Source organism: Geotrypetes seraphini, chromosome 16 (assembly GCF_902459505.1).
Source record: "Geotrypetes seraphini chromosome 16, aGeoSer1.1, whole genome shotgun sequence".
NCBI lineage: Eukaryota > Metazoa > Chordata > Amphibia > Gymnophiona > Dermophiidae > Geotrypetes > Geotrypetes seraphini.
This window is the reverse complement of record NC_047099.1, coordinates 39924343-39950628: the sequence shown is the minus strand read 5'-3', so window position 1 is coordinate 39950628 and position 26286 is coordinate 39924343. Positions and strand designations below refer to the sequence as shown.

General features: G+C 42.9%; 1 protein-coding gene across 2 annotated transcripts; it reads right to left on the bottom strand.

Annotated features, from left to right (window-relative positions):
• Window positions 1-880: 880 nt before the first annotated feature.
• Window positions 881-26007, bottom strand: HJV (hemojuvelin BMP co-receptor). 2 transcript variants are annotated; one of them, XM_033924963.1, is made up of 4 exons: window positions 24771-26007; window positions 11004-11185; window positions 4161-4663; window positions 881-1770 (listed from the first exon to the last, which is right to left on the bottom strand). In XM_033924963.1, the coding sequence occupies exons 2-4, from the start codon at window positions 11095-11097 to the stop codon at window positions 1153-1155; spliced, it is 1215 nt and encodes a 404-aa protein (XP_033780854.1). In that variant the 5' UTR covers window positions 11098-11185; window positions 24771-26007; the 3' UTR covers window positions 881-1152. The 2 variants fall into 2 exon arrangements, with proteins under 2 accessions (XP_033780854.1, XP_033780853.1); XM_033924962.1 differs by lacking the exon at window positions 24771-26007 and adding an exon at window positions 22080-22343.
• Window positions 26008-26286: the final 279 nt, after the last annotated feature.

Genomic DNA, 26286 nt, shown 5'->3' with positions numbered 1-26286 from the left:
AAGGAAAAGATTGCCATATATGTCCCACCAGCACAAAATTCACTTGTGCAAGGACCTCATGCAAAAGAGTTGTTATCTAAAATACAGTATATACTCAAATATAGGATGAGATTTTTGGGCCCAAAAAATGGCCCAAAAATGGGGGTCTTGTCCCTCTCCCGTACTTGATGCAGGCCTGCTGTTAGGCCAGGACAAGAGAGATCCCTCCTGTCTCACGGCCGATGCTAACAATTAACCCTCCTCCCACCATCGTGTACCTTTTCCCTGGTGGTCCAGCAGTGTATCACGCACTGAACCCCTCCTGCTGATCTCGCAGCCAACAGCACATCTGGACTGGCACGCAGGAGCGAGCTTTTTAAGCTCCCGCCCGGCCCTGCAACGCTTCCTGAAAGGCTGACCCCAGTTCTCGCAGCTCTTATGGCAGCCATTCAGGGGGCGGCGCAGGGCTGGGAAGAAGCTCGAAAAGCTCGCTCCTGCATACCGGCCTGGGTGCGCCACTGGCTGCAAGATCGGCAGCAAGGGTTCAGCGCGGGATACACCACTGGACCACCAGGGAAAAGGTACACGACAGAGGGAGGGAGCAGGAGTGGGGTAATTGTTAGTCTCGGACGGGAAGGGAGACGGGAGGGATCCCTCCTGTCCCAGCCTACCACTAGACAAGAGGGGGAAGAGGGTACAGGGCACAAAGGTGGGACTGGGTGCAGAGCCTGGCAGGGAGTGAAGGGGGGGGAGGGCTGGGTTCAGAGCCTGGCAGGAAAAGGGGCTGAGTTCAGAGCCTGGTAGGGCAGGGAGTGAAGGGGGCTGGGTGCAGAACTTGGCAGAGAGGGTGGATGAGTGCAGAACCTGGCAAGGGAGGGCTTGAGGGAGGGGACACTGGGTGCAGATCCTGGCAGGGCATGGCACTTGAATATTAAGCTCCCGTCTTATATTCGAGTGAACCATTTTTCCTCCTTTGGAGGGGGGAAATGGGGGTCTTGACTTATATTTGAGTATATATGGTAATGGCTAAACCATAGAACTAGCCTACATCTCAGAAATATCTCTTCTGATGTGATTTCTCTTCATGTTTATACCAAAGTGACTCTTCATTGGTGTGACTCTCTAAGGAAAAGTACTTGTCACAAAAGCAACATTTTCCACCTACAGAGTAGTTTAAAAGTGCATGAAGAAAAAAGGTACAGTCAGGAAAACTACAAGAGGTGGGGTCAAGTGATTACACTCTGCCACATTTTTGAATATATGCAATTTTTCAACATCAGGGTGAAATGCTTTGGCGTCTTCTAAGGCACTGGCAGCAGCAAATGTAAAATTGTCATCGCCTGACATTACAACATCAAACACACAGGACTGGAAGTAAACATCCTCTATTGGCAGCTTCGCTTTACACAGAGTTCTGGCAGATTCTATGGCACTTGCCGCAGACTTAGGCGGATATTTAGTCCTGGAAATCTGTTGACTGGGGGGGCAGCCTCTCACACAAAGTTGTAAATCCTGCTCTTCTGTGAAGGATTGAGCAATCTCTTCAGCTGTACGAATTGAAAAGGATAACTGCTGTGCCATCTGGCGGACCACTATGGTAGTACCAATATAAGCAGCTTTTATCTCAATTTGGTGCCCAGGTACTTTCTCTTGAATTGCTAGGCTGCTACCAGCAGGCCTCTCGCCTCCATTTACCGACCCATCATCAAAGGCTGCTGGCATATTATCTATTTCAGCCTGATATACCTTCTGGTCAATGCACTCCTTCATGTTTTTGAATATAATAGTGAGCTAAAAATATCAAAAGAAAAAAAACAGTAGGATTATATCAGTAGCATATGCCTTGTGGCATGCTGTCTCCCTGCTAACACTTCAAACAAAAAAATTCCCTAAGGTAAATCATAAATACCAATACCAGGAGAACACCGTCACTACTATAAAAATGAAGTACGTGATGAGAGAAAAGTTCAGCAACTAGGCAGCTCCCACTGTTCGAGGAATATGCTATGGGGCTCATAATCAAAACCTGCCCAAGTCGGCACTTGGACAGTCTAAAAGACAGGTTGTCCTCGTGCCGATAATCAAAATGGCTTTTTGGACATTTTAGGCCTCTGAATGCCGCTGTGCGCCCAGAGCTGAAAGGGGTGTTTTTGGAGGAGTGGTTAGGGTGGGATGTGGGCCGACCTAGACTTAGTCGTCCTGCAGGGATAATCGAATTTTTGAAGAAACTTATATGTTGTGAGTTAAGACCATGTAAAGGCAGGTACAAGTGCCCAAAAGGTATTGAAAGTGACCAGATAAGTAAAGACCCCCACACACTCCCCCAGTGTTCACTGACCCCTTCACCCCCCACAAAGATACTTGTCTCCAGAACATCATCACCTAGTATATTAAAGCCTAGTAGAGCTGCATACAGGTCTCTTAAATAGCCTGGGGGTGGGCTAGTGACCCATAGAGAGGGTGACTCAGGCCCTTAAGCCACTCTAACCACTACAAACTCCCCCCAAACCCTACTGTATTGCCATATAGGTGCCACCTGCAACCATAAGGGCTATTGTGGTTGTAGACATGGGTATAGTGGGTTTGGGGAGGCTCACCATAACCTGTAAGGGAGTTCTAGTGAGATGTTTATGTGGCACCCTTTTTGTGAAGTTCACAGCAGTGCCCTGTAAGGTGCCCCACTGCTCTGTTGCCATGTCTGGGTGGCCAATTCATCACAATGTTGGCCTCTCCCATGTCCAAAACGTCTTGTTCTGGGCATTTGGGACTTGGGCGAATTTTTGGTTGAGAATGTGGTATAAAGATAGACATAGTGGCAGTCTGGACGATCAAACGCCTGGACGTTCAGATAGACGACTTTTGAAAAACCGAATAGTGTAGACATCCTTTTCAAGAACGGACATTTTACCGGTGCCAACTTTGGGTGACTAGATCCCTACGTCCAAGTCAGACTTAGATTTTTCTTTTGATTATGGCCCTCCACACATCAGAGTCATAGGCTCTGAACAGTGGATCAAACAGTTACATCATAAGAATCTCTTTTCATAAATCAAACAGAAATAGTCCAAAATAATGTTCAAACCAGATGTGTTCAGTGTTTACAAATAATACGATTGTTATCATTTGGTTTGAACATTATTTAGCATTATTTTTGTTTGATTTATGAAGAAAGAATTCTTATGATGTAACTATTTGATCTGCTGTTCAGAGCATATTCCTTGAGCATTGGGAACTTTTTCCTTTCATCACATATTTCATCTTTATAGTAGTGTTGGTGCTCTCTGGGATTGGTATTGAAGGAGTCTTGTGTTTCCACTCCTAACATCAATATCTCAAACACAACAACCTGCTGTCTAATTGTGGATGGAGTACATTAATGTAGTTTGAGCTAACAGTGCTAGTTCAAGGGGGTGCTAACCGATTTAGCATGCGCTAATTGTGTTACATTCCTATTGGCGTCTTAGCATAAATCAATTAGTGCCCCTTGATGAATTCCCCCCTTAATGATCTAGTGGATTCTGGAACAAGAACAGGGATGGTGGGAGTGTTAGAGTGTTTTAGAACTGACTGACGAGCATCATGAGTACTATAGTATTTATTGAGAGAGGGATATTCTCAGCTACTGGTGAGTGCTTTATTACTTGGCTAAGTTTGGGAAGAAATGTTGGAGAAAAACAAAATCGGAAAAACTATGCCTAGGGGCTCTTTACTGAAATATGGATGGAAAGGAGTAAGAAGCGAAACCTTGAATGTATCTCTCAATGAGAGACAGATGGAAAAGTGTAGAGGAGCTGAGTCATGCATAACAGAGAGGCTAGCTTTGACTGACTTGGTAGAAGAGATGAAATAATGGAACAATGACTCTCTAATGAGAGCTATGTGGCAAGGAGTATGCTATGGATGGTGACAGGCCCTTTCCCCTCCCCCCTTTTTCTGTCAAAATAGTGGAGTTCTGGTCCTTATTTTCCTTTGTTTCTGTCTTGTCTGCATGTGTTAGTTTGTATTTATTATTTTTGTATGATATTTTACTGTAAACTGCTTATACATTTTAGATAGGCGGTATTTCAAATTTTAAATAAACTTGAAACTTCATACTTCAAGCGCGCACCATGGCATTTTGAATATAGAGTACAGAAAGCAGAAAGTTCAATACAGAACAGCCATTCTTATACAGAAGTTACCTTTCCAGTTGCAGTGGCATTGGATCCGTAGGCTACTGGATAGCTGGTTGCCTGCACAAACAAGTAATTATTGTCTAACAGTGGCCAAGAACCTTTTACTCTGCATGTATGGAACTCATCACTGAAGGTCCGAACATGGGGGTCTCCAAAAACCCCACAGTGAACATACTTGGGCCTCTGGCCATGCTTATAATTAAAACTTTTCTCATAGTTACAGACATCTGGCATCTCAGGGCCCTCAGGCTTGGGCACTGGTGGGCGTGGCCGAGGTGGTGATGTGGGTCCTTCCTTGGAACAGTTATGCTGGATCATGAGGTCCTCAATGCCATGGACAGCAGAGTGGTAGACCAGATCCCCCCGGCAGGTACGGGCAGTTTTGCGAGTGCATTGAGAGTATGAGCGCAAAGCATTGCAGTAGGCCACATTTTTGTTGGAACCTCTCAGGTTCAGCGTAGCAGCCACATATTCAGAGTTGCACCTCAGGATCTTACACTGGGAGCACGCTGTACAGAGAGAGCGAAAGAATCAGGACAGTCCAGCAAAAGTCTTAATACATATTACAAAAAAAACTGATGATTCTCATAAAATTGGACAGTGCTTGAATGTAATATGTAAACTGCTTTGATTGTACTACAGAAAGACAGTATATCAAATGCATGACCTGCAGCCTCCCTTAATGGCGTTATCATGGAGCGGAGGAGGCTGAGAACCAGGGAAGCCAGGGTTCAAATCTCACTGATGCTTCTTCACTCTGCTACCTCATATAGAAACCTGATGGAGAATTTTGTAATTTGGCGTCTACATATATGTGCCAAGTACATGCATCAGAAGTGTCAAAACCCAATCCCAGTGTAAAAGCTAGGGCGTTCCACACAAGTACCTAACAGCGCTTGTTGTTATTTTCAGAACATGATTAATGAATGAGGATGGCATGTGATATGGTGTCTCAGGGTAAGGAAGGATCTATACTTCTACTAAGACTAAGTATCTTAATAGAAAATTTGGCCCATGACTTAGCCTTTGTTTTAGATTTCGGCCCCTTATGTGATTGGAATTTGACACCCCTGGTCTGCACCATCAGTGCATCCCAAGCACAGATACACTGAGACAAGATCGCCATCCTTGCAAATGGTTTCCCCTCTGAGGCATGCCTCATCATCAAGGATACCAACATCTCGACACCCAACGTGTCCTGCACCATCTGTATTGATATCTATCACGATACCGGTGCCATCCCTACAAGATCAAATTGGTAAACTGGTGGAGAGGTTGTTGGCTGGCATGTTAGTCACATGCAGTACAAGCACCTGCCACAGCGCATCCAGTACCAGCCCAGTCTTAGTAACCTCTAACCTACCATCTAGAGCTAGATCTCAGACTCCACACTGTTGACTTATTTTTCAACACTTATTTCTTCCTGTTTGATCTTTATTTCTTTGATCCAACGGTTGAAGGCCTCTTACCTTTCGCAGTTTGGGCAGATTCCTTGGGATGCCGGGGGATTGGAGGAGATCAGAGATTGGCTTTGGTGTCCGGAGCTGACTGTGGGTCCCTACTGATTTTTGCTCCAAGGTAGACAGGATCCTGACTTCGGCATGTCTCCCTTTGCACTAGTTGTGAGACCGCGCTGCACCTGATGACCATGTTGATGGCTCCCTCCCCCCAGGGTCTGAAATCGACATTGTTGGGGAAGGTGATATGATGTTCCCTCTCTGACTGGGGACGGAGACAGCTGATGAGAGCCGCGGATCCACCTGATGTGTTGTACCGATGTTGGGGAGCTTTCCTCTGCCTGCTTCTCTTCTTCCTCTCAGTTGCCATTGCTTCTTGAGCCCCTCCTCCCTTGACGACCACCTGTCTCTCTCACTCCTTCCCCATGCCGATGACTTCCTTCCTCCAGAGCCTGGTCTTATTACTGCTGGGGTGGATATTGTTATGCTCCCTGGTAGACATGCGGTTGAGCTGCATCGGCCTTCATGGAGCTTGTGGTGCTATTGGCTGGGTGTGCCATTCGCCCCTCCTTTAGTTCACCAGCAGCACAGTTAAGTCGATGGAGCCTGCATGAGTGTTGTGCAGCCGAGTGGTGCTGGTGGCCTGCCTCTTCTTCTGGGTCCTGCTCTTGGCATCCATTTATCTGGTCTGCTTCCTCCTACTTCGGCCCACTGGGGAGGGTCCTGCTTTCGGCTGCCTCAAGTCATAGTCATCAACTCCTTTTTCTCAGGAAGATCTGGACTGGATTAATGACAGGCCACTCCAGGGACCAGCTTACTGTTCTAACAGAACTGTTTTTTTATTGGGTTTGTGTCCAGTATTGGTCGCCGTACCTTAAGAAGGATATGGTAATACTTGAGAGGGTCCAGAGGAGGGCGACAAGAATGATTAAGGGCATGGAAAACCTTTCGTACACTGAAAGATTGGAGAGACTGGGGCTCTTCTCCCTGGAAAAGCGGAGACTCAGAGGAGACATGATAGAGACCTACAAGATCATGAAGGACATAGAGAGAGTAGAGAGGGACAGATTCTTCAAACTTTCAGAACATAAAAGAACAAGAGGGCATTCAGAAAAGTTGAAAGGGGATAGATTCAAAACAAATGCTAGGAAATTTTTCTTTACCCAGCGTATGGTGGACACCTGGAATGCGCTTCCAGAGGGCGTAATAGGGCAGAGCACAGTACTGGGGTTCAAGAAAGGATTGGACAATTTCCTGCTGGAAAAAGGAATAGAGGGGTATAGTTAGAGGATTACTTCAGAGGCCCTGGACCTGTTGGGCCGCCGCGTGAGCGGACTGCTGGGCACGATGGACCTTAGGTCTGACCCAGCAGAGGCATTGCTTATGTTATGTTCTTATGTTCTTTTATTTCTTTTATCTTCATTCTTCTATTTTTGCTTGATTATAATTTATATATTCATTTTGTTACCTATTATTTAATTTTTTGAAATGTAACCTTTATTTTCATCCTTCCTGGATACTTTGGTTATTTTCTCTGGGAGTTCTTCTTCTTTCCAATTTATTTTTTATACAAGCAATGGTTTTCTCTCAGGCACTTTAGATTGTGAGCCCATCTGGGACAGAGAGGGTAGTTCAATGTGCCTATTATATTATTAGCTTTGTATACCACTTGTACTCATGTACAAGTGGTATATCAAATTCAATAAATACAATCCAATCCAGGAGAACTGCATCATCGAAAAACTACAGTTCCTCCTCCTTATCTAAAACTCATCGGGTCAATGCCGCAAAACATCTCAGAATATTTCTCAACACTCTCCTTGATGACACAGTCGATGCTGTCCTGCACACTTGCCTCAACATACACCTTGACATTCACCTTGGCGTCCATCTCGATGCTCTCTATCTCCGAGGCAATCTAATCTAATCTACGATTTGTGAGTCACTCTATGGCTAACCAGATTCAAGGTAACGTACAATTCAAGAAATAAGCAAAAGATGGAAGAAATGGGTGAGAAGGCATATAGCAGGGGAGGAGGAAGGGGTGAAGTCCTCTACAGAGAAGTATTGAGGAGATATTCGAAATACAATTTACATTGGAGGGGAGGAAATCTGAGAATTAGAAGAAACTACTGATTGTCAATGGAATGAATTGCGTCGAAGAGGAGAGTCTTTAGTTTCTTTTGAAATTTGAGATAACAGGGTTATATTCTGATTTATCTCACCATTCCTCCTGTGATTACTCAGACCTACCTGTATCTGTTGAAGAATCTTATGAAATTCCATCAGATCCATCTTCTACACCTCCTCGCAGAAGGTCACCAAAAGTCTCTCCTTTACGAAATTCATCAGGCAGATGGGACAATCTCTGCCAATAAAAATGGAATCAGAGACTGAGCCTAGAGCAGAGCTCTTCGATGCTTTAGACTACAAGGAATGCTCAAAGGTTGTCTCAAACTTCCCTTCCATAATTTGATGAAAGATACTATGATCAAAAATTGGGAAGTACCCCTTCTAGTCCCAGTGGCTCCGTGCAAACTAGACACCTTGTATAGAGTCCAGTCTTGCCCTGGATTTGATAAGCTTCAGTTGCAGCACCAATCCCTTCTAGTAGAGTCTGTATTGAAGAAAAGGAGCAGTTCAAGAACATATGCCAGCATTCATCCAGGTAGAGAGGGCAGAACCTTAGACTCTTTCAAAATACCATGTTAACCAGTAGAATACTCAGTTACAATTTCTACATGATATTTTACATTAAATCTCTAGTTCAAAAATTGTCTCACTATTAACAATACATACCTGAAGACCAATTAAATGCATTTCAGCACATCTCCAGTGATCTGGAAATGAGGAAGTATATGGCATGCTCTGTCTTTGATGCCTTTGATGTCACCTCATGAGCATCAGCCATATCCATTGTTATGAGAAGGCAAGCATAGCTCTGAGTGTCTGACTTAGATATCATAGTCCAAGAGCATTTAGCCAACATACCATACCTCAGAGATGAATTTTTTAGGGACAAAATAAAGGAGGCAACCCAAAAAGTCCTTGTTCGGGTGCTGGTTCAGGCGTCGGCAGATTTGATATCTGCTCACAGACTGCTCTGGCTCAGACACTGGGCTACTGTATTCTTCTCTACCCATCCTACCTCTATCCCATCCTAGTCTTGTGAGGCTCCCTTTTAAGGGCCAGTTATTATTTGGCAAAGACCTGGATGACCTCATGAACTCTATGGTGGACAGTTGTTCTAAGACCATGCTTGACAGTAGATCCAGACCCTCTTGATGTCCAGTACATTCTAATTTTTGTGGCTACAGGCATTCTCTCCTGTATTCCAGTTCCACGACTCAGCGTTTTTTCTAGAGTTACGGACAGAGGTTTTCTGGTTCCGAGCATATCCAGTCCTCCGCCTCCCATATTGCTTCCTCTGTCAAGAAGTCACAATGATGCCAGGCTGAGGGAGGTCCCTCTGCATTAGAAGGCAAGCTCTCAGTGTTTCTACAGGCCTGGGTTCAGATTTTGTTTGCCCTGAGGGTTCTGGACATTATTCAGTCCAGCTACAAGCTGGCATTTACCCAGCCTCTGATAGATTAGTGCTGAACTCTCCCGCGGGGCGCCTAGACAAGGTGGTTGACATGCATACCACTTTACAAAGACTGTTGGATGTTTGGACCATAGAACCAGTGCTGCCCGAAGCCTCGGGCAGATTTTCCATATATTTTAAAGAACCAAAGATGGGCTTATTTCACTTCACTCCTCTTCCATCCAGGCTTCTGTCTCCCTCCTTCTAAACAGCTTATTCCCTTTTCCTCTTTCCATCCAACATCTCCCCTCTTTCCCCTTCCATTAATATTTCCCTCCTCTTTGTATCTCTCCCCTTCCATACAACATCTGCCTTCTTTATTCCCCTCACCTTTCATCCAGCATCTCCTCTTTCACTTCCCCCTTTCTATCATCTCTCTCCTCTATCCCATCCTCCAACATCTGCCTTCTCTCCCCCGTTCTATCTAGAATCTGTCTTCCCACTTCTATACAAAATATGCCCCTCTCTCTTGTCCCACCCCACTTCTACCATTGTCTACCCCCTCTCTCCCCATCTCTTTTCCACCATCTGCCCCCTTTCTTCCACCCATCCCATATCCATCAGCATGTGTCCCCTCTCTCTCCCCTACCCCACTTGTACCAGCGTCTGCCCTCTAGCATCCCCACCACTGCTGCTGCTTTCCCAAAGCAGCAGCTGTGGGAGCTTCCCATACATATCCATGGCTGATAGCTCTGTCCAGAAAGAAGTGACATAGGAGAGGGCGGGCCTGCAGCTATGGGTATGTATGGGAAGGTCCTGCAGCCGGTCTATTTCAATTTACCGCTGGTGCTGCTATTTTGAGAAAGAAGCAGCGGTAGAAAATGGGAGAGTGGTAAGTGAGGGAGGTGTTGGTCCTGCCCCCACTGGCTGCACGGCCTCCTGCTGAAAGATGTGCAGCTTAGAGAGACTATTGTTTGTTTTAGTAGTGTAGAAGGCAAGACCAGCCTAACTGTCTCCATGGCATAAAGATTAAAATTTATCTTCACAGTGTATATAGGGGTTACTAGTCAATTTTTCAGTAATATACAAATAAAATAAGTACATGTAAGTATATAAGCATTGTCTTACTGGGATAGACCAGGGGTAGGCAATTCCGGTCCTCGAGAGCTGGAGCCAGGTCAGGTTTTCAGGATATCCACAATAAATATGCTTAAGATAGATTTGCATCTCAAGAAGGCAGTGCATGCAAATCAATCTCATACATATTCATTGTGGATATCCTGAAAACCTGACCTAGCTCCGGCTCTCGAGGACCAGAATTGCCTACCCCTGGGATAGACCAAAGATCAGTCAAACCCTGTATCCCAGGGGTAGGGAACGCCGGTCCTCAAGAGCTGTATTCTAGTCGGGTTTTCAGGATTTCCCCAATGAATATGTATTGAAAGCAGTGCATGCAAATAGATCTCATGCATATTCATTACATTACATTACTGGCTTATATTCCACCTGTACCTTGCAGTTCATTGGGGAAATCCTGAAAACCTGACTGCAATATGACTCTCGAGGACCGGAGTTCCCTACCCCTGCTGTATCCCTTTTCCAACAATGGCTAATCTAGTCACAGTTACCTGGAAGGATTCCAGAAGAGTAAAATAGATTTCAGTCTGCTATTTCAGGAATAATTAGCAGATATTCCCCAATAATTCCACCTTAATAATGGGTTATGAACTTTTTTTCCCAGGAACTGGTCTAAACCTTTTTTAAGTCCTAATATGTTAACTGCTTTTACCATATTCTCTGGCAATGATTTCCAGAGCACAGCCTATAAATAAATAGACACAGGGTTCAAATATCATGAAGGATTCCTACCTTGTCTGCACAGAAGAAGGAAGAGTAGAGCTTTGAGAATGAAGCGGACACACACTGACTGCTCTGGAGAGCTGGTGAACACTGATTTCCCCATACCGGTCCATTCAAGTTAAGATGGAATCTCATTTGTGTTTCTCTCTATCCCTTCTCACTTTGATTCTTGCTGTGTTACACTGGAGAACCTAAAAAAAATGAATATATGGAGTATTAAGAAATGGCAAGGGTTTTCCATGGTTTTTACATTCAGCCTATGTTTTAATAACAAACAAACCCAAAGACCATCTTGTGGGTCACCTGTACAAGAGGCTCTTGATGGCTTGGCAGAGTGATAAGAAGAATATGCAATAACTTGTCCATGAACACTCTATTCTGGTGAGTTTAGGCCTGGGCTTTATTCTTTTCTGCATCTTCATATAATTAGCTATAGCATCAGTAACAAAGACTGCAACCAGACAGTGCAGATGAACCAGAGTTTAGCAGCAGGATGTGTGCAGCCAAAGGAAAGTCCTTGTGAATGAACGAGAATCAAAAACTAGAAAGTAAAACAAATGGTGAAAAAAACCAGAAGGTCCCTAAGATAGCATTTGTATGGCTCAAGCTCTATGTTAACCCATCAGAATACCCTCCAACTCTCCAATGTGGCTGGGAATTATAAATAACTCTGTTGCTACATCAACCACAAGAAGCCCCCTACCCTCAACCGTTTCTATGGACTTCAGTTTTCTTGTCAGCTGTGAGTTATAGTATTTCATGCTATAAACCTAATGTTAGATTACATTCCTTATGGTTTATTTTCAGGAATGTATATACTGCCTCTAAATCTGTACCACAGCAAATATATATATAATTAAATCTCTAAGGGACCCCTGCCCTACTTATCTAAAAACTCAACACACCATCTGCCTACAGTACATCTGACTGTCAGCACCTTGTGCTGGTGAGTAATTAGGGCTGGGGATATTCAGCCGCTATTCTTTGCCGATGTAGCTTCCATTGATCCATTCATTGCAAGCCAGCTGTCCATATGCAGTTCATCCCCTAGCATTTGTTATTAGCTATGTCGTTTGTGTTGTCACGTAGAGGAATGCATTACTAATAGTGATCAGCTGTGACTGCTGCCTGCTACACAACATCAGGCTTTTTGGAGGAAGAGGCAATGTAATGGAAAATGGTGTATAATGGACTACAGAAAGTAACTTCACAAAGTTTTCAAGACATCCTACAACTCCCTGGTGCTCTCTGACCCCAACCCTACTCTATCGGCCTCCAGCGCTATCCCAGCCGACAGACTCTGGGCTGCCTTCAACCAAGTATCCGATTCCACCATCCTCAAACTCTGTCTCAAAATGAAATCCTGCAACTGTTCTTTAGACCCTTTCCCCTCCTACCTTTACAAGGAAATACCCACTCAAGCCATCTCTTCCATTACCAAACTCCTAAACTCCGCTCTACATTCGGGCCTTTTCTCCCCAGATATGGGTCATATTGCCTTAACCCCTCTATTGAAAAAACCCGACCTCGACCTTTCCACTCCATCCAGCTATCGCCCAATAGCAAATATCCCTCTCCTAACCAAGATGCTCGAGTCCATCATATCGACACAACTCTCATCCTACCTAGAGAAATTCTCCATCCTCTTACCCTACCAATACGGCTTTCATCCCAATTTCAGCACCGAATCCCTACTAACCTCCCTAATCTCTAAGGTACAACAACTTCACTCCCGCAACAAGTTCGCTGTCCTCTTGCAATTTGACCTCTCTGCCGCTTTCGACGTTGTCCATCACGACATTCTACTCTACCAACTTTCCGAGATTGGCATCACCTCCACCGTCCTTGAATGGTTCTCAAAATTCCTTCGCTCCCGCTCCTACATTGTCAACATGAATGGTACCTCTTCCTCCCCCTAGACACCAATCTGTGGAGTCCCGCAAGGTTCACCTCTTTCTCCTATCCTCTTCAACATTTATATGTCCTCCCTAAAACTCCTCCATCTATCCCCCCTTGAAACAATTTACACCTATGCTGATGACATCCTTGTCCTTCTCGAGACTGATTCGAACCTCACCGATCTCCCATTGAACATATCCTCCTGTATCTCAAACCTCCAATCTTGGGCCCACTCCGTCCAAATGAAATTGAACGAATCCAAGACAAAACTACTTTGGCTTGGCCCAAAATTAGCTCAGCTACCCCCCTCAATCCCACTGCCTTCTGGCTCCTCTCTGCAGCTCGAATTCTCCAATAAGGTCCTAGGCGTCATCATTGATTCTACACTGTCCTTCAACGACCACCTCAACTCCCTGGTAAAAAAATGCTATTTCATCCTTCACATGCTGAGATCAGTAAGATCCTGTTTCCATCAAAATCATTTTGCCGTTCTCGTCCAATCCATCATCCTCTCCAGACTGGACTATTGCAATTCCATCTTCATATGCCTAACGAAGAAAAACCTCTACAGACTCCAGCGGATCCAAAACGCCGCAGCCAAACTTATCTTTTCTAAAAGTAAATTCGATCACGTCTCACCCCTCCTTTCCAAGCTCCACTGGCTTCCAATAACTTCCAGAGTCCACTTCAAATGCATTAGCCTAACCTTCAAGATCCTCCACGGCCTCCTTCCTCCATTAATTCCTCTATCCTGGAATTCCTCGAATCTTAGTACCTCCAGACCTACCCAAAAATCGAAACTATCCTTCCCCTCATTTAAAGGCATCTCCCACCCAGGAAAACTGGGGACTTCCCTCCTCTTCAGATTCACCGAGCTCTGGAATAACCTCACCTCCCCCCTTCGGAACCTGAGTGCTCTCCAACCCTTCCGCAAACATCTGAAAACCTGGCTTTTCTCTAAAATCTAACCTCTCCCCTTCTCCCACATCCTATCTTTCCACCATTCTTCTCCCCTCCGATCTTCATCTAACCCTTTCCCTGGAGTTCCTTTCTTATCACCATCCCTATAAACCGTGCCGAGCTCCACGACCATGGAAATGGTGCGGTATAAAAACCTAAGGTTTAGTTTAGTTTAGTTTAGTTTATCTGTGAGGAACAAGTTTATGTTAAGCTAAAATATGTATAACCAGTGATATACAGTCTAAGTACCACTCAGCTCTTACAGGAAGAAAGTCCCTTAATTATATCATTCAAGTCAAAATGAAGGAATCTGGCATCTTGCAAGCAGTTAATCTCAACTAGGGTTTGCGCTCTTCAAGTGATGAGAAGAACCATGAAAAATAACTTTTCAGATTAATTTTACAGTTATATAAAAAAATGTACTGATTTGATTATACTATTAGAAATACATAGATAAATATGTAATTATGAAATTATTGAGAGATAAACTATCTCCAGTTCAATAGGTTAATCATTGGAGCCCTCTTAGACACCACTCAAACTCGTGCATTTCTACCTCAACAAAAGCCATCTTGGCCTTCATACCTAAGGCTCTTGGAGTTCTCCAGAAAGAATTCTCTACATCAATATCCTCGAGCTTCATGCAATTTGCAATGCTCTATTCACATTTCAGGATTGTCTCCTCAATCAAGTAGTACTCATTCGCACAGACAACCAAGTAGCCATGTACTACGTGAACAAACATGGAGGTGCAGGATCTCGCCTGCTGTACCAAGAAGTGATCCAAATCTGGTCCTGGGCAATTCCGTGCAACATTTTTCTGAAAGCAGTCTACCTAGCAGGAAAGGAGAGCATCTTAGCCAACAAGTTGAACAGGCTCCTGCAACTGAATGAGTGGTCACTCAACTCCAACACTTTACATCAGATTTTTGCAGATTGGAGAACCACAGAAGTGGATCTCTTTACTTCCCCCTACAATCACAAGCTTTCTCTATTCTGCTCCAGACTCTATACTCCCAGTCATCTGGAATCAGACACCTTTCTTCTCAATTAGAGGAAGAAGTTCCTGTATGCTTTTCCTCCATTGTCTCTACTCAGATCACCAGGATCAAGCCACCATGATTCTTATAGAACCTGAGTAACCACATAAACTATGGTTCCTCATCACACTTCAAATCTTTCCAGCCTTTCTAATACAGAATGAGAGCTCTCTGCTCCGTCCCAGTCTATATTCATTAGCACTCACAGCATGCTATTTCTCTCCCAACCATTATCTCCACCAGTGTCAGCCTATAGGAAGCCATCCACTCAACGCTGCTATCATTTCAAATTGACTTGTTTCACCATCTGGTGTAATGCTGACTCACTGGATCCGATTACCTGTCTTCTTCCATCTATCCTAGATTATCTTCTACACCAGTGTATCGCAAACTATGTGATGCTGGGGAGGAGGAGAGGTACCAGTGCTGGCTGACTGCCTACAGGACATGCTTCTTGCGGCGAGAGGCACATCCTGTAGGCAATCAGCCAGCATCTTTCCTGCCAGTACCCCCCGCTGGCAGCTCAGGGCCCTTCGTGCATGCATCTACCTTCTGCATTCAGATAACACCTTTTGCAGGTAAGTAACTTTGCTTTATGCATATGATTGGTACCATGAATTGGCAATTATGTGTGTAAGTGCTAGGTGAGCCCCATAGAAAGACAATCCAGAACAATCAAGTGGGGTTAGGAAAAGGACACATCAACCAGGGAATCTTTGGTTGATGTGTCCATTTCCTAACTCCACTTGATTGTTCAGGCACTAGTCTATTAAATACACACCAATATTTTATTTATTTCTTTTATTTAAAAAATTTCTATACCATCTAAAGTCTAAAGGGTTTACAAAATATTACATACATAAGTTTTAAAACAAAATAAAAGACAAATAAACATAAATTATCAGGTCCACAGAAAATCAGCAGTTGGGAAAAATCAATGCCTAAAAAAAGGCATTTATAATTTGTGTTTTAAGTTATTTCCTAAATGTACTTTTATTACCACATTTCCGTATCTGCCCTACAAGTGAGTTCCACAATTTCACCCCTGCTCAACAAAGTCATTGCACTGGTTTCTACATAATTTGGATTGACATTCGCCGTTAACAGAACTGAATTTTGAGAGTGCAATGATCTTTTCGGTTGATAATTAGCCATCTTACTCTTGAAGAGTTTAGGGATTGTACCATAGAGGAATTGATGACAAATCATCACTGCTTTGTACTGTACGCTGAATGCAACTGGCAGCCAGTGTAATTGTTGAAGATAAGGTGGGTTTTCAAGATAATCCTAATGAATGAATATGCATGAGGCAGATTTACATATAATAGAGGTGACAGGCATGCAAATCTGCCTTATGCATATTCATTAGAGATATCTTGAAAACCCAATTGGCTTGGGGTCCCCCAGGACAGGTTTAAAAATCACTGGCTTATTGCATAAATGCAAGGGGGTGCATATATAGATGGGTCATGGGTGTATCTCTGAGATATGCGTGTAACTTATAGAACTGTATACCGTATATACGCAAATATAAACCGAGATTTTTGGGCCAAAAAAATGGCCCAAAAATGGAGGTCTCAATTTATATTCAGGTCAGCACTGACCGCCCCCCCCCCCCCCCAATCTATTGCAGGCCTCTGCCGGACCTGCTGTGAGACCTGGTGGTGCAACAGTGGCCGGGACAGGAGAGATCCCTCCCGCCTCCTGTCCCAGCTGATTCTAAGAATTTTTACCTCCCTCCTGCCTCCCCCATGTATCCCTGTGATGAATTGCAGCAGGAGTGACTTTCCCTTGCTCCTGTAGAACCGCTAGCTGGTTCACTGTTGGAGCACCAGGGATACTAAAGGTATGCGAGGGAGGCGGGAGGGAGGTAAAAATTCTTAGAATCGGCTGGGTCAGGAGGCGGGAGGGATCTCTCCTGTCCCGGCCACTGTTGCACCACCAGGTCTCACGGCATGCACGTTGAAGGTCTGCAAGTCATTGGGAGGGAGGGGGGACAGGGTACAGAATCTGGCAGGGAGGGAGTGGGGCTGGGTGCGGAGCCTGACAGAGCAAGACACTGCACTTGAATATTAACACCCCCCTCCCCCCTGGTTTATATTTAAATCAACCTTTTTTCTTCCTTTTTTAGGGGAAAAAAGGTTATCTTGGTTTATATTTAAGTATATATGGTCAGTTACATGCATTTCAGGGCACTATTAATGCCAACAGTAGAACTTTGATTGACTTGGTGTAACTTTGGACACCACTTACACTAGAATTCTATAATGGAATCTTGTTGCCAAGATGCTATTCCAGAATTAGCACTAAGCAAATAAAAAGCTTCCTATGTAAAGACGCTTTCAATTTGTAACGTCTAGTAATATGGCTTTACTTTTACTATTCTCCCTTTGATTCTTTCAGCTTTTTACCCCGCACCCTGTTGTTTTTACCTTAAATGTCTTTCTTTCCTATCTTCATTGTACTTCTCCCCTTCCATCCCTATTGCCTGACTGTATATATAAAGTGATTTGATTGATTGTCTGTAACGTTTTTATTTTTGTACATCGCTTAGAAATTGGATAAGCGATTAAATCAAATTTTAAGAAATCTGAAACCTGATGCCAAAATCTTGCCAACAGTTTATAGAATTTTGTCACCTTAGAGTCCAGTTCTCATGACACAAAATAGAAAAAAAACCTGGTGAACCAGCTTCTTAATGTAGCTTTACAAATTTAGGGGACCTTTTACTAAATCGGCTAGCATACCTTAGTAAAAGACCCCTTTAAATTTAAAATATATTAATTTAACCATTTTAACAATATTGTTAATGAAAAGCAATGAAATGCAGAACTAGTATTGTTTTCTACAGAGGCAAGGTTAGGCATTGTTAGCCTTTAAATCATCTAAATCAGTCACCATGTGATTATTGTTGTCATAAAATTATGCAAAATGAATAAATAATGTAAATGCATTTGTCTTACCTGAACAGCCTAAGAAGAATATTATGCCCAGTACCAATTTTCCAAACTCACTTTGAAATCCTGTAGGATTTCAGGATGAGGTTCCTGTTCTAAGTTATTCTTAGTGCATATTGGGATGGAAGGATATGCTCAGAAAATGTAATATTCCTCAACTAGCTGAGGAGGCTGTAGCTATAATGAGATGTTCCTTCACAGAATGAGTGTAAGAATTGCCAAGAGGCTGAGTGCATCCTCAGAAGGAGTGCTTGTTTCTAGAGAAATCATAGAGTCAACCCCAGCTAATGGAATCAATATCCTCATGTTTTTCGGCACTAAGCACACTTGAGGACAAAGCTGTGGCATTTCTGAAGTTTAATGATTCAGCTATGCTTTGGGTCCATATACTACTAGCAGCGGTCAATAAAATAAGGATACTCGCATACCTTTCTGTCCCTCTAGAAGACCAAACTAAAGCTTGTTGTATTTCCTACTGATTGTTGGTGGGGTATTTTAGGAGTTTTTTCTTCCTTTAAAACATTGTTGGGTTGTGTGAGTTTAGCCACAGTGAAAGCTGTCCATTCTGTTCTGCATCTCATGCCCCTATGCATGCAGCAGGATTTCTCCCAATTCCCCCCACCCCACCCTTTGATCATGAATGTTGCAATTGCTTTTGAACTTTCCATGTTTGATCAGGTCTGCTGCATGGCCTCTCTCCATCAGCTCATTCTTAATAAACAAAAAGCTAATGATCAACTCATCTATCTCCCCCGTACTTCAAAACTTACAAAAAAGCTTACACAAACTAGGCCAGAAAAGTCTGACTGTCTTAGTTGAGTTGGGATAACATTTAGGTATGTTTCTGAAGACCCGATGATCTAATCTCAAGGCCATTTTTCTCTTTGCGGAAGTAACAGTGTTAGTATGGAGTTTATTGGTAGAATAGTAACTTGTGAATATTGTTGTAAACACATGATTTAAATACTTAAAACAGATTTTTCTAGATTGTGTGACAGCAGCAGAAACAGTATAATCTATTTCACTTCTTTGGTCCACCCTAAGTTATGTCTGATTTTGGAAGTACAGGCTATTTAAGTATCACTCAAAATCAGAACAATTAAATAATGCAGAAAACCTCTATTGCTTTTACATTTTGAAATAGCTTTCACCCAAGGATACAGTTTCTTGCAATTATGAAAAAGAAAAATGTCCACAAAAATAATAAAGCATGTGCTTCTGTACAAAAGTAATTAAACACCTCCTCCTCCTCTTAAAAAAAAAAGAAACAACATAAACCAGTTGTGTTTGACACCTGAAGAAGGGGCCTCTGTGGTTGAAAACTCATTTACTATGACTTATAAACAGATTAAATAGAACAGGTGACAGGGCTGATCCTTGAGGTACCCCACAGCAGATAAAGACACAAATGGTCCATCCAGTCTGCCCAAACATACACTCTCTATAATTTAATATTCTTTTTCTTAGATATTTCTGAGTCAGAAATCCAGAGCTCTGCTCGGTACTGTGCAAAGGTTCCATGTACTGAAGTCTCCATCAAAGCTCACTCCAGCCTATCCAAACCATTCCAGCTCATTCTCAATTGAATGGCCATATTTGGGACACAGACTGTGCAAATCTGCCCAGTACTGGCATTAGTTCTTCAATATATACCATTATTTTCTGATTCATCTCCTAAACAGAAGCCTCCAAATTATATATTCTCCCCCTCTCTGCCTCAATGTAATTTCGCTGTTTTTTTACTGTTCCTTTACCAAATTCTTATGTAACCCTCTCTTACATCCTGTATCTTGATGATTGTCCAGCCTTCTTCGAATGTGAACCGCCTAGAAGTCTTTAGACTATGGCGGTATAGAAGAATAAAGTTATTATTATTATTATTAGAGATCAGTGGAATCAGCCAATTTACAAAAATACAGACTGAAAAAATGAATGGTTTACACCTGACAGCTTTCAAGTTGAGGTGTCAGCACTTACACATGGAAATGGAGAGGAGACAGCAGACCGGTGCAAAATTTGAGCAAATTGAAGAAAGAAAGAGAGTCATTGCCCAGCAACAAGTCTGCGCCAATCAGATACCAGGAAAGAGAAGAACCCCAAGGGAGACTGGGAAGAGGAAGATGAAGACCTGGGATGGAAGAGAGTGGAGCCATGCTGCAGGAGTGAGGAAGAAACAGGCTGACCAGAGGAAGAGGAAACGCAGGCAAGCCTGGGCCAGAGCAGAGCTGCAGGCTGCAGGAGAAGGGGAACTGCTGAGAGACTGACCAGTTGCAGGGAGCCTGCTAGAAGAGGTGAGCCCTAGGGGACATTGAGGTGGGAGAGCCTAGTTGGATGAGGGGGAGGGGAAGGGCCTGGCCGCAGAAGCCCACGCTATAGGAGGGACAGAGAGCGAGATTCTGGGAGCAGAGAGCAGAGCCACATAAGGGACCCCCTGCGAGAAGGAGAAAATAAGGTACAAGTGAGTCCCAAACAGCCTCCCCCTTCTCCCTGGAGAACTTTAACTGGCGGAGTCTGCCCCTGGAAACTGCATTTAAGCCTGCCTGCTGAGACCTGTCTCAGAGCCTGCCTTTGGGGTTAGCCAACAATAGTTAGCCAGTGATTACAGTGAGCCTAGGACAGGTGGGAAGAGTTTGCCTGAATGTGAGCACAGAAGCCATTCCTGTTGGGGAGGGATAAGAAACTAATGTTAAATATTTTTTTCTTTGCATCTAGTTAGCCCCTTTCTTCTGTATGGCATCGAAGATTAAGAATCTAATCTATCTCAGCACTCTTCTTCAGAGAGCGATCTGCTGAAGAATCCTACCACATCCCATCAGACCCTTCTGTTCCTCCCCCTAGAAGGTCACCGCTGGAGAGAGTCTGTCTTTTACCAAACTTATAAGACAGATGGGTCATGCCTTATCAATCAAAATTGAGTCAGAATCTGAGCCTAGAGCAAAACTTATGGATGCTTTATATCAGGGGGAAGCAGTGCATGCAAATCCATCTCATACATATTCATTGTGGATATCTTGAAAACCTGACCTGCCTGTGGCTCTCAAAGACCTGAATTGCCTAAACCTGCTCTAGATTATGAGGAGTGGCCAAAAGACTGCCTCAAGCTTCTATTCCTTAATCTAATGAAGGAAGCCATGCTCAAGAATTGGGAAACACCTTTACTAGTTCCAGTAGCTCCCAGAAAACTTAACACCCTCTACAGCAGGGGTGTCAAAATCCCTTTTCAAGGGCCGCAATCCAATCGGGTTTTCAGGATTTCCCCAATGAATATACATGAGATCTCTTAGCATACAATGAAAGCAGTGCATGCAAATAGATCACATGCATATTCATTGGGGAAATCCTGAAACCCGACTGGATTGTGGCCCTCGAGGAGGGACTTTGACACCCCTGATCTACAGAATCCAATCTTGTCTAGGGTTCGACGAACCACAACCTCAACATCAATCCCTTCTGGTGGAGTTTGCCTTGAAAAAGACCAATAACTCCAGACCTAAGCCAGTAACCTCCTGGCAGAGAGAAAAGAACTCCAGACAAGTATGGCCGTGGAATCTTTCAGAGCACCAGGATCTTGAGTTATAATTTTTATATGACTTTCTACATGAAAGCACTCCTACAAAAGCTGTCTGCATTTGAACAATATATTCCATCAGACTATCTAGACGCTTTCCAACATGCTACTAATGACATTTTTTAAACCTGGAAATATATGGTACGTGACTTCAAGAACTTTGGCAGTTTCTATTGCCATGAGTGGGCAAGCATGGCTTCGGGTATCTAATGTTCAGGAGCATTTAGCCAATATTCTCTGCCTAGGGGTTGATTTGCTTGGAGATAAGATTGAGGAAGCAACTCAAAATCAAGAGACATGAGGACTCTATGAGATACAGTTTCATACCTGTATGAGGGAGTGGAAGTGAGCAAACATAAACGAAGCAAAAAATGCCAAAATGTTTTAAAAAGTATAATAGTAATTATTTTTTGTAATTTGGAACTCTGATATTCTGGTTCTAGACTGGGGTTCTAGGTCCTTTCTAAATAGAGTGGTTAAATGTCCTACCTATGGTAGGATAGTCCAGCATTTTAGTGTTCTTTCTTGAAAAGAAAGCCTTAATTTAATACATTTTAGGAAAACTTTGTGGCACCCTTCTCATTACCATTTCACACTTCAAAGGTTGACTACCCATATTCCAACCCTCCTAAGACAGCACAGAAATGCTAAGATGACTCACCCAGAAAGTGGTAATCCAACAGAAACACTCCATTAAAGTGGCAGCGCACGGTGATATTACAGGCTTTAGGGCTGAGAGAAACTGTCCTGGAGGCCCAGCAAGTCAAAATCAGATATGCACTCTAAGGGAAAATGTTGAAGAGATGAATTTTGCAAATCTTCTAGTTCTTCAGCATGCCACTGGACTAGCTTCCTTCCGTTGCGGACCTTCCCTTCCCTCTACAAAATTGTGGCGATACTGGAGCAACAGAGGGATCTGTGTGTATGTGGGGTGTCAAAATAGAACCAACTAAATTTAGATCAACTGCCAGACACAGCCAAGTGAAAGAATCACACGGGCATGAGCACTAGAAATAGCCATTTCTACCAGGAAGAGTGGACGTTTAAGTAGCCTGCGAGCATAGAATAAAGGGCAACTCACACTTAGTGGCTTACCAGTATATATTCTCATTTAAAACAGAGAACATTTCTCTATATCAGAAACAGTTTAAAACAGTGAAAGATCCCATGCAATATGAACCCAAGCCTTATCATCACATGCTCTACACGCCCATCCAGTATACCAATAATACCTGATACTCCTTAATCTGTTATTTGTCCTGTTTTTTAAAAATAGATTGTAAGCTCTCTGTCAAGCTCTGTTATGTGCGTTTAGAAATGATATGCAGTAATAACGTACCACATGCCTTTTAATATCATATCCTACCATCTCATTATGCACCGTATGTATTGCTTTGGGATTGCCTGAATTCAGTTCGTTATTGCTACTAAGGGAGTCCCCCCAACTGCATCATGCAGTCATGTCATGGAACGGAAATTTAAGAGCAGGATGGTGTTGGCTGCACAACTTCTGCCAGAAATGGCTACAGTTTGGTGGAAAGTGCTGCATCCTGATAGAACTTTGCTAACTTAGAAATGGTGCATGATGCAAAACATAGTATTGGCTACTAATGTAATATTGTGAATGTAAAAAACTATAGTCAGAGCATTTTAAAAGGAAAAAACTTACTTTTAATGTACAGGAATCAGATATCAGTAATACATAATTGCTGAATGAATTTATACTGTTAAATGTCACTTGTTAAGCAATTAACCTGTTAAATCATTATTGACCTATTTATTGGGTACCTTTACAATATGTTGCAAGCATGACCTCTACTGTTAACTACATTTATTCAAATTGAAGTACTGTAGATGTATTATTGATTTGGTTATTTTTTATTTACTGTTGCACAATTTCATTTTTTTGTAATATTACTGTTAGATTTGAAAATCAGCTTTATAACAAGTAGCAATACAGGCAAAAGAAGTTTTTAAACAATGGCCTAGATTCACTAAACTCACCGATTGTGTCCCAACCAGTCTGCGATTGTTCCCCAATTCACTAACCTTCTGCCCGATCAATCTCCCACCCGATCCACCCATGCAAATGAGGGGAAAAGGCATGCATAAGTAGTAAGCTATTGATTCACTAAGCAGAAGAAGAAACACTGATTGGGTTTGCCAATCTGAAATGAGGACCAGTTGCTTACTGTCCTTGCCGACTCTCCTGCTCTCTGCCGCCCTGAAATCCCAGTATCGAGGTTACAATCCCAACCATCAAAATAAAAAATATAAAACTCCAAAACTGTAAAATATCTATACATATGCATACAAACTCCCTTTTTATATATTCTGCCAAAAGTGTAGTGCTAGCCCGTGGTTTTAACCCACGGGTTTAAGGCGTGTTCTGTTCCATAATCTGGCTGCACAAAAATCATTCCTTTTAAAATGTCTACTTGTAGGGCCAGCAAATAAACTGCAGCCACCCCTCCCCCTTTATTTTCAGCTCGCTTATGCGAAGAGCAAGCACACACGCAAATGACATCTACAATCAACAAGGATAATCTGATAAGATTCTGGTAAGCCACAACTCTGTGTGTATGTGTGTAACATTCATCTCTTGGGCCTTCTCCAGTTTCCTGCATGGTCATTATTAACATTTATATATATATATACACACACACACACACATATACTGTATATGTAAAGGTGAAGGCTACAGTAGTCAGTTGTTTGTTTGTTTTTTAAACACTGGCCATTGAGGGCTTTTTATATTTGGATTTTCATCACCAGGCCATCCCCAGATACAGGTGCTGACACATATCTGGCCTTCTGCTGTCTTAGTTCAGCCCCGAAGAGAATAGATGTAGTGGGCCAGAGTTGGAGGGTGTCACGGAAGCATTAAAACATATGACTAGGTATGTGTGACACACAAATAGAAGATTAGATTAGATCTGATGGAAAAGAAGAACCATAAGACTCATCTATTCTGTGTTTACTTTTGTAGCACCAGAATGCAGTGATTTCTGAATGTTTTTTCACTGTTTGGCCACTAGGGGTTCAAATTAGGAGTTCCAAGTGACAGTTTCGAAAGAGTTCCCAGAGCAGGGGAGTCTACCTGTAAGTAGGTCTCCTTCTTCTCAGAACACTCCTAAACTGTCCTTCCTAGGCTTCCACCACCTCCCAACCATGCATCCACCAGTCTTCGCATAAATACGTTTTTTTTATATGATTCTCCAGAGCCTACCATTTTTGTACTTCATCTAATGGCCTCTTATTCCACAGCTCTTTAGGTAGGGCATAATTTGGAGTTTTTAATTCATACCACAGTGACAATAAAAGTCTGGCAGCATTTATTAGCACAACTTACCCTCACAAGCTTCATGGCAGAAACACCTTCAAAGAAAAGGAATTTTCAGTTGCACAAATTCTGTTGTTATCCTGAAATCAGTGCAGCCGGGTTGCAATAACAAACGAGGACAGAAAGTGGTGGTTATGCTTCAGAGCATTTGGGTGAGAGAGGAACTTGATAGTAAGGTCTATAGCTTGGTCCAAGAACCAACAAAAAGCTTATTTAAAAAATGCTCCTGTAACAGAATACATAGGATACACATGGAGGGAGAGACATAGAAGACATCATTCCTTTCCCCTCCCCCTCCCCAAAAACCAACTTGTATCTTGGAAAAATGTCCTTTTTAATACTGTTTCTACAGTACAGTTTTTTTAAATTGAAAATAACAAATCAGTGAAAAATCATAAGTTCCTTCCTGCCAAATCAATCCTTTATTTCTTGATTGTCATCCAGATTGGTTTGTCTTTCTTCACTTTATTATATTTTTATTACCTCTCAGTGCCTTCCTCGTGTCTGTTTTATGGCTGAAAAGAATGTCCTCTTCATATTTCTCTGAAAGCATTTCAACTTTGTTTTAATTCATAGTTGCTCCCTGGTTGGCCATTCACGAAAAATACAGAATCATATAATCCACTGGCAGATATTGTCTACCCAGAGTGCCCATTTAAACCTGCTGACTGTGCTGTCAAAAGGTCTTATTCAATCTTGGTATTCTTCTTTTTTCTGCCACTAGGGCCCATTTGTATCCAGCTCATGTAGGACTGAATAATGCAGCTGTTTTTGCTCCTACTAGCTGTGTCGGAAGTCGGTTCCGAGGGTCTATCACCTTCTTTGTAAAGAGATAATTTTACAAAATAATGGAAAAATAGATGAGTATGGTCTTGCTACCCCTTCCATCAGGCCAGAGTTGGACAGCTAAAGTAACAGGTGCTGCCTGGGTACAGGATGCTGTTATGTACTAGAGTTTCCATCAGGGCTTGTAGTTGAACGACTCAGAATCTTTCTCGGATATATTATTTTCCTAGCACTTGCAAAATAACCTTCTAAAACTAAAAGAGAACCAAAAGCTAAGCATCCTACAGTCATCCACTGTTTCCCCTGCTGTGCAGCCTGAGTTAAGATTCAGTAAAAAGAAGTGAGAGAGACCTCATGCCCTTTTAATGGAGTTCTAGTTCAAACCATTTTCCCATGACGGTTGCCTTCCTTGCTGACAAGAACTTTACATGAGAACCCCTTACACCTCGTTCTGCTTGTGTCACGGTGAAAGAAAAGTCAGAGGCTGCACTTAGTTACTACAGTACTAATCCTCTCTCCATCCCTCCCCACCACGGCCCCTTTTTTCCTCTAAGGAGATGGGTGTAGTTTTCACAATGAGTGGGGGTGGGATGGGGGTCTAAAGATGCCTCTGCAGAAATAAATCAACAGATCTAGGCACCTGCTGCTTAGCCAATGACTGTATGTCAGCTCCAGCCCAATCTGCCCACAGATCTTATGTTTCACACATGAATCAGAGAGAGAGAGGGGAGGGGAAGAA

What these genes read in the sequence shown, in the direction of transcription:
- HJV (XM_033924963.1), bottom strand. Translation starts at nt 11,097, where the DNA reads ATGGGGAAATCAGTGTTCACCAGCTCTCCAGAGCAGTCAGTGTGTGTC. An exon ending in CCTTCTTCTGTGCAGACAAG is followed by an intron (nt 4,664 to 11,003) that starts GTAGGAATCCTT and finishes CTCTCTGTACAG; the next exon opens with CGTGCTCCCAGTGTAAGATC. An exon ending in ATGCCACTGCAACTGGAAAG is followed by an intron (nt 1,771 to 4,160) that starts GTAACTTCTGTA and finishes TGATATTTTTAG; the next exon opens with CTCACTATTATATTCAAAAA.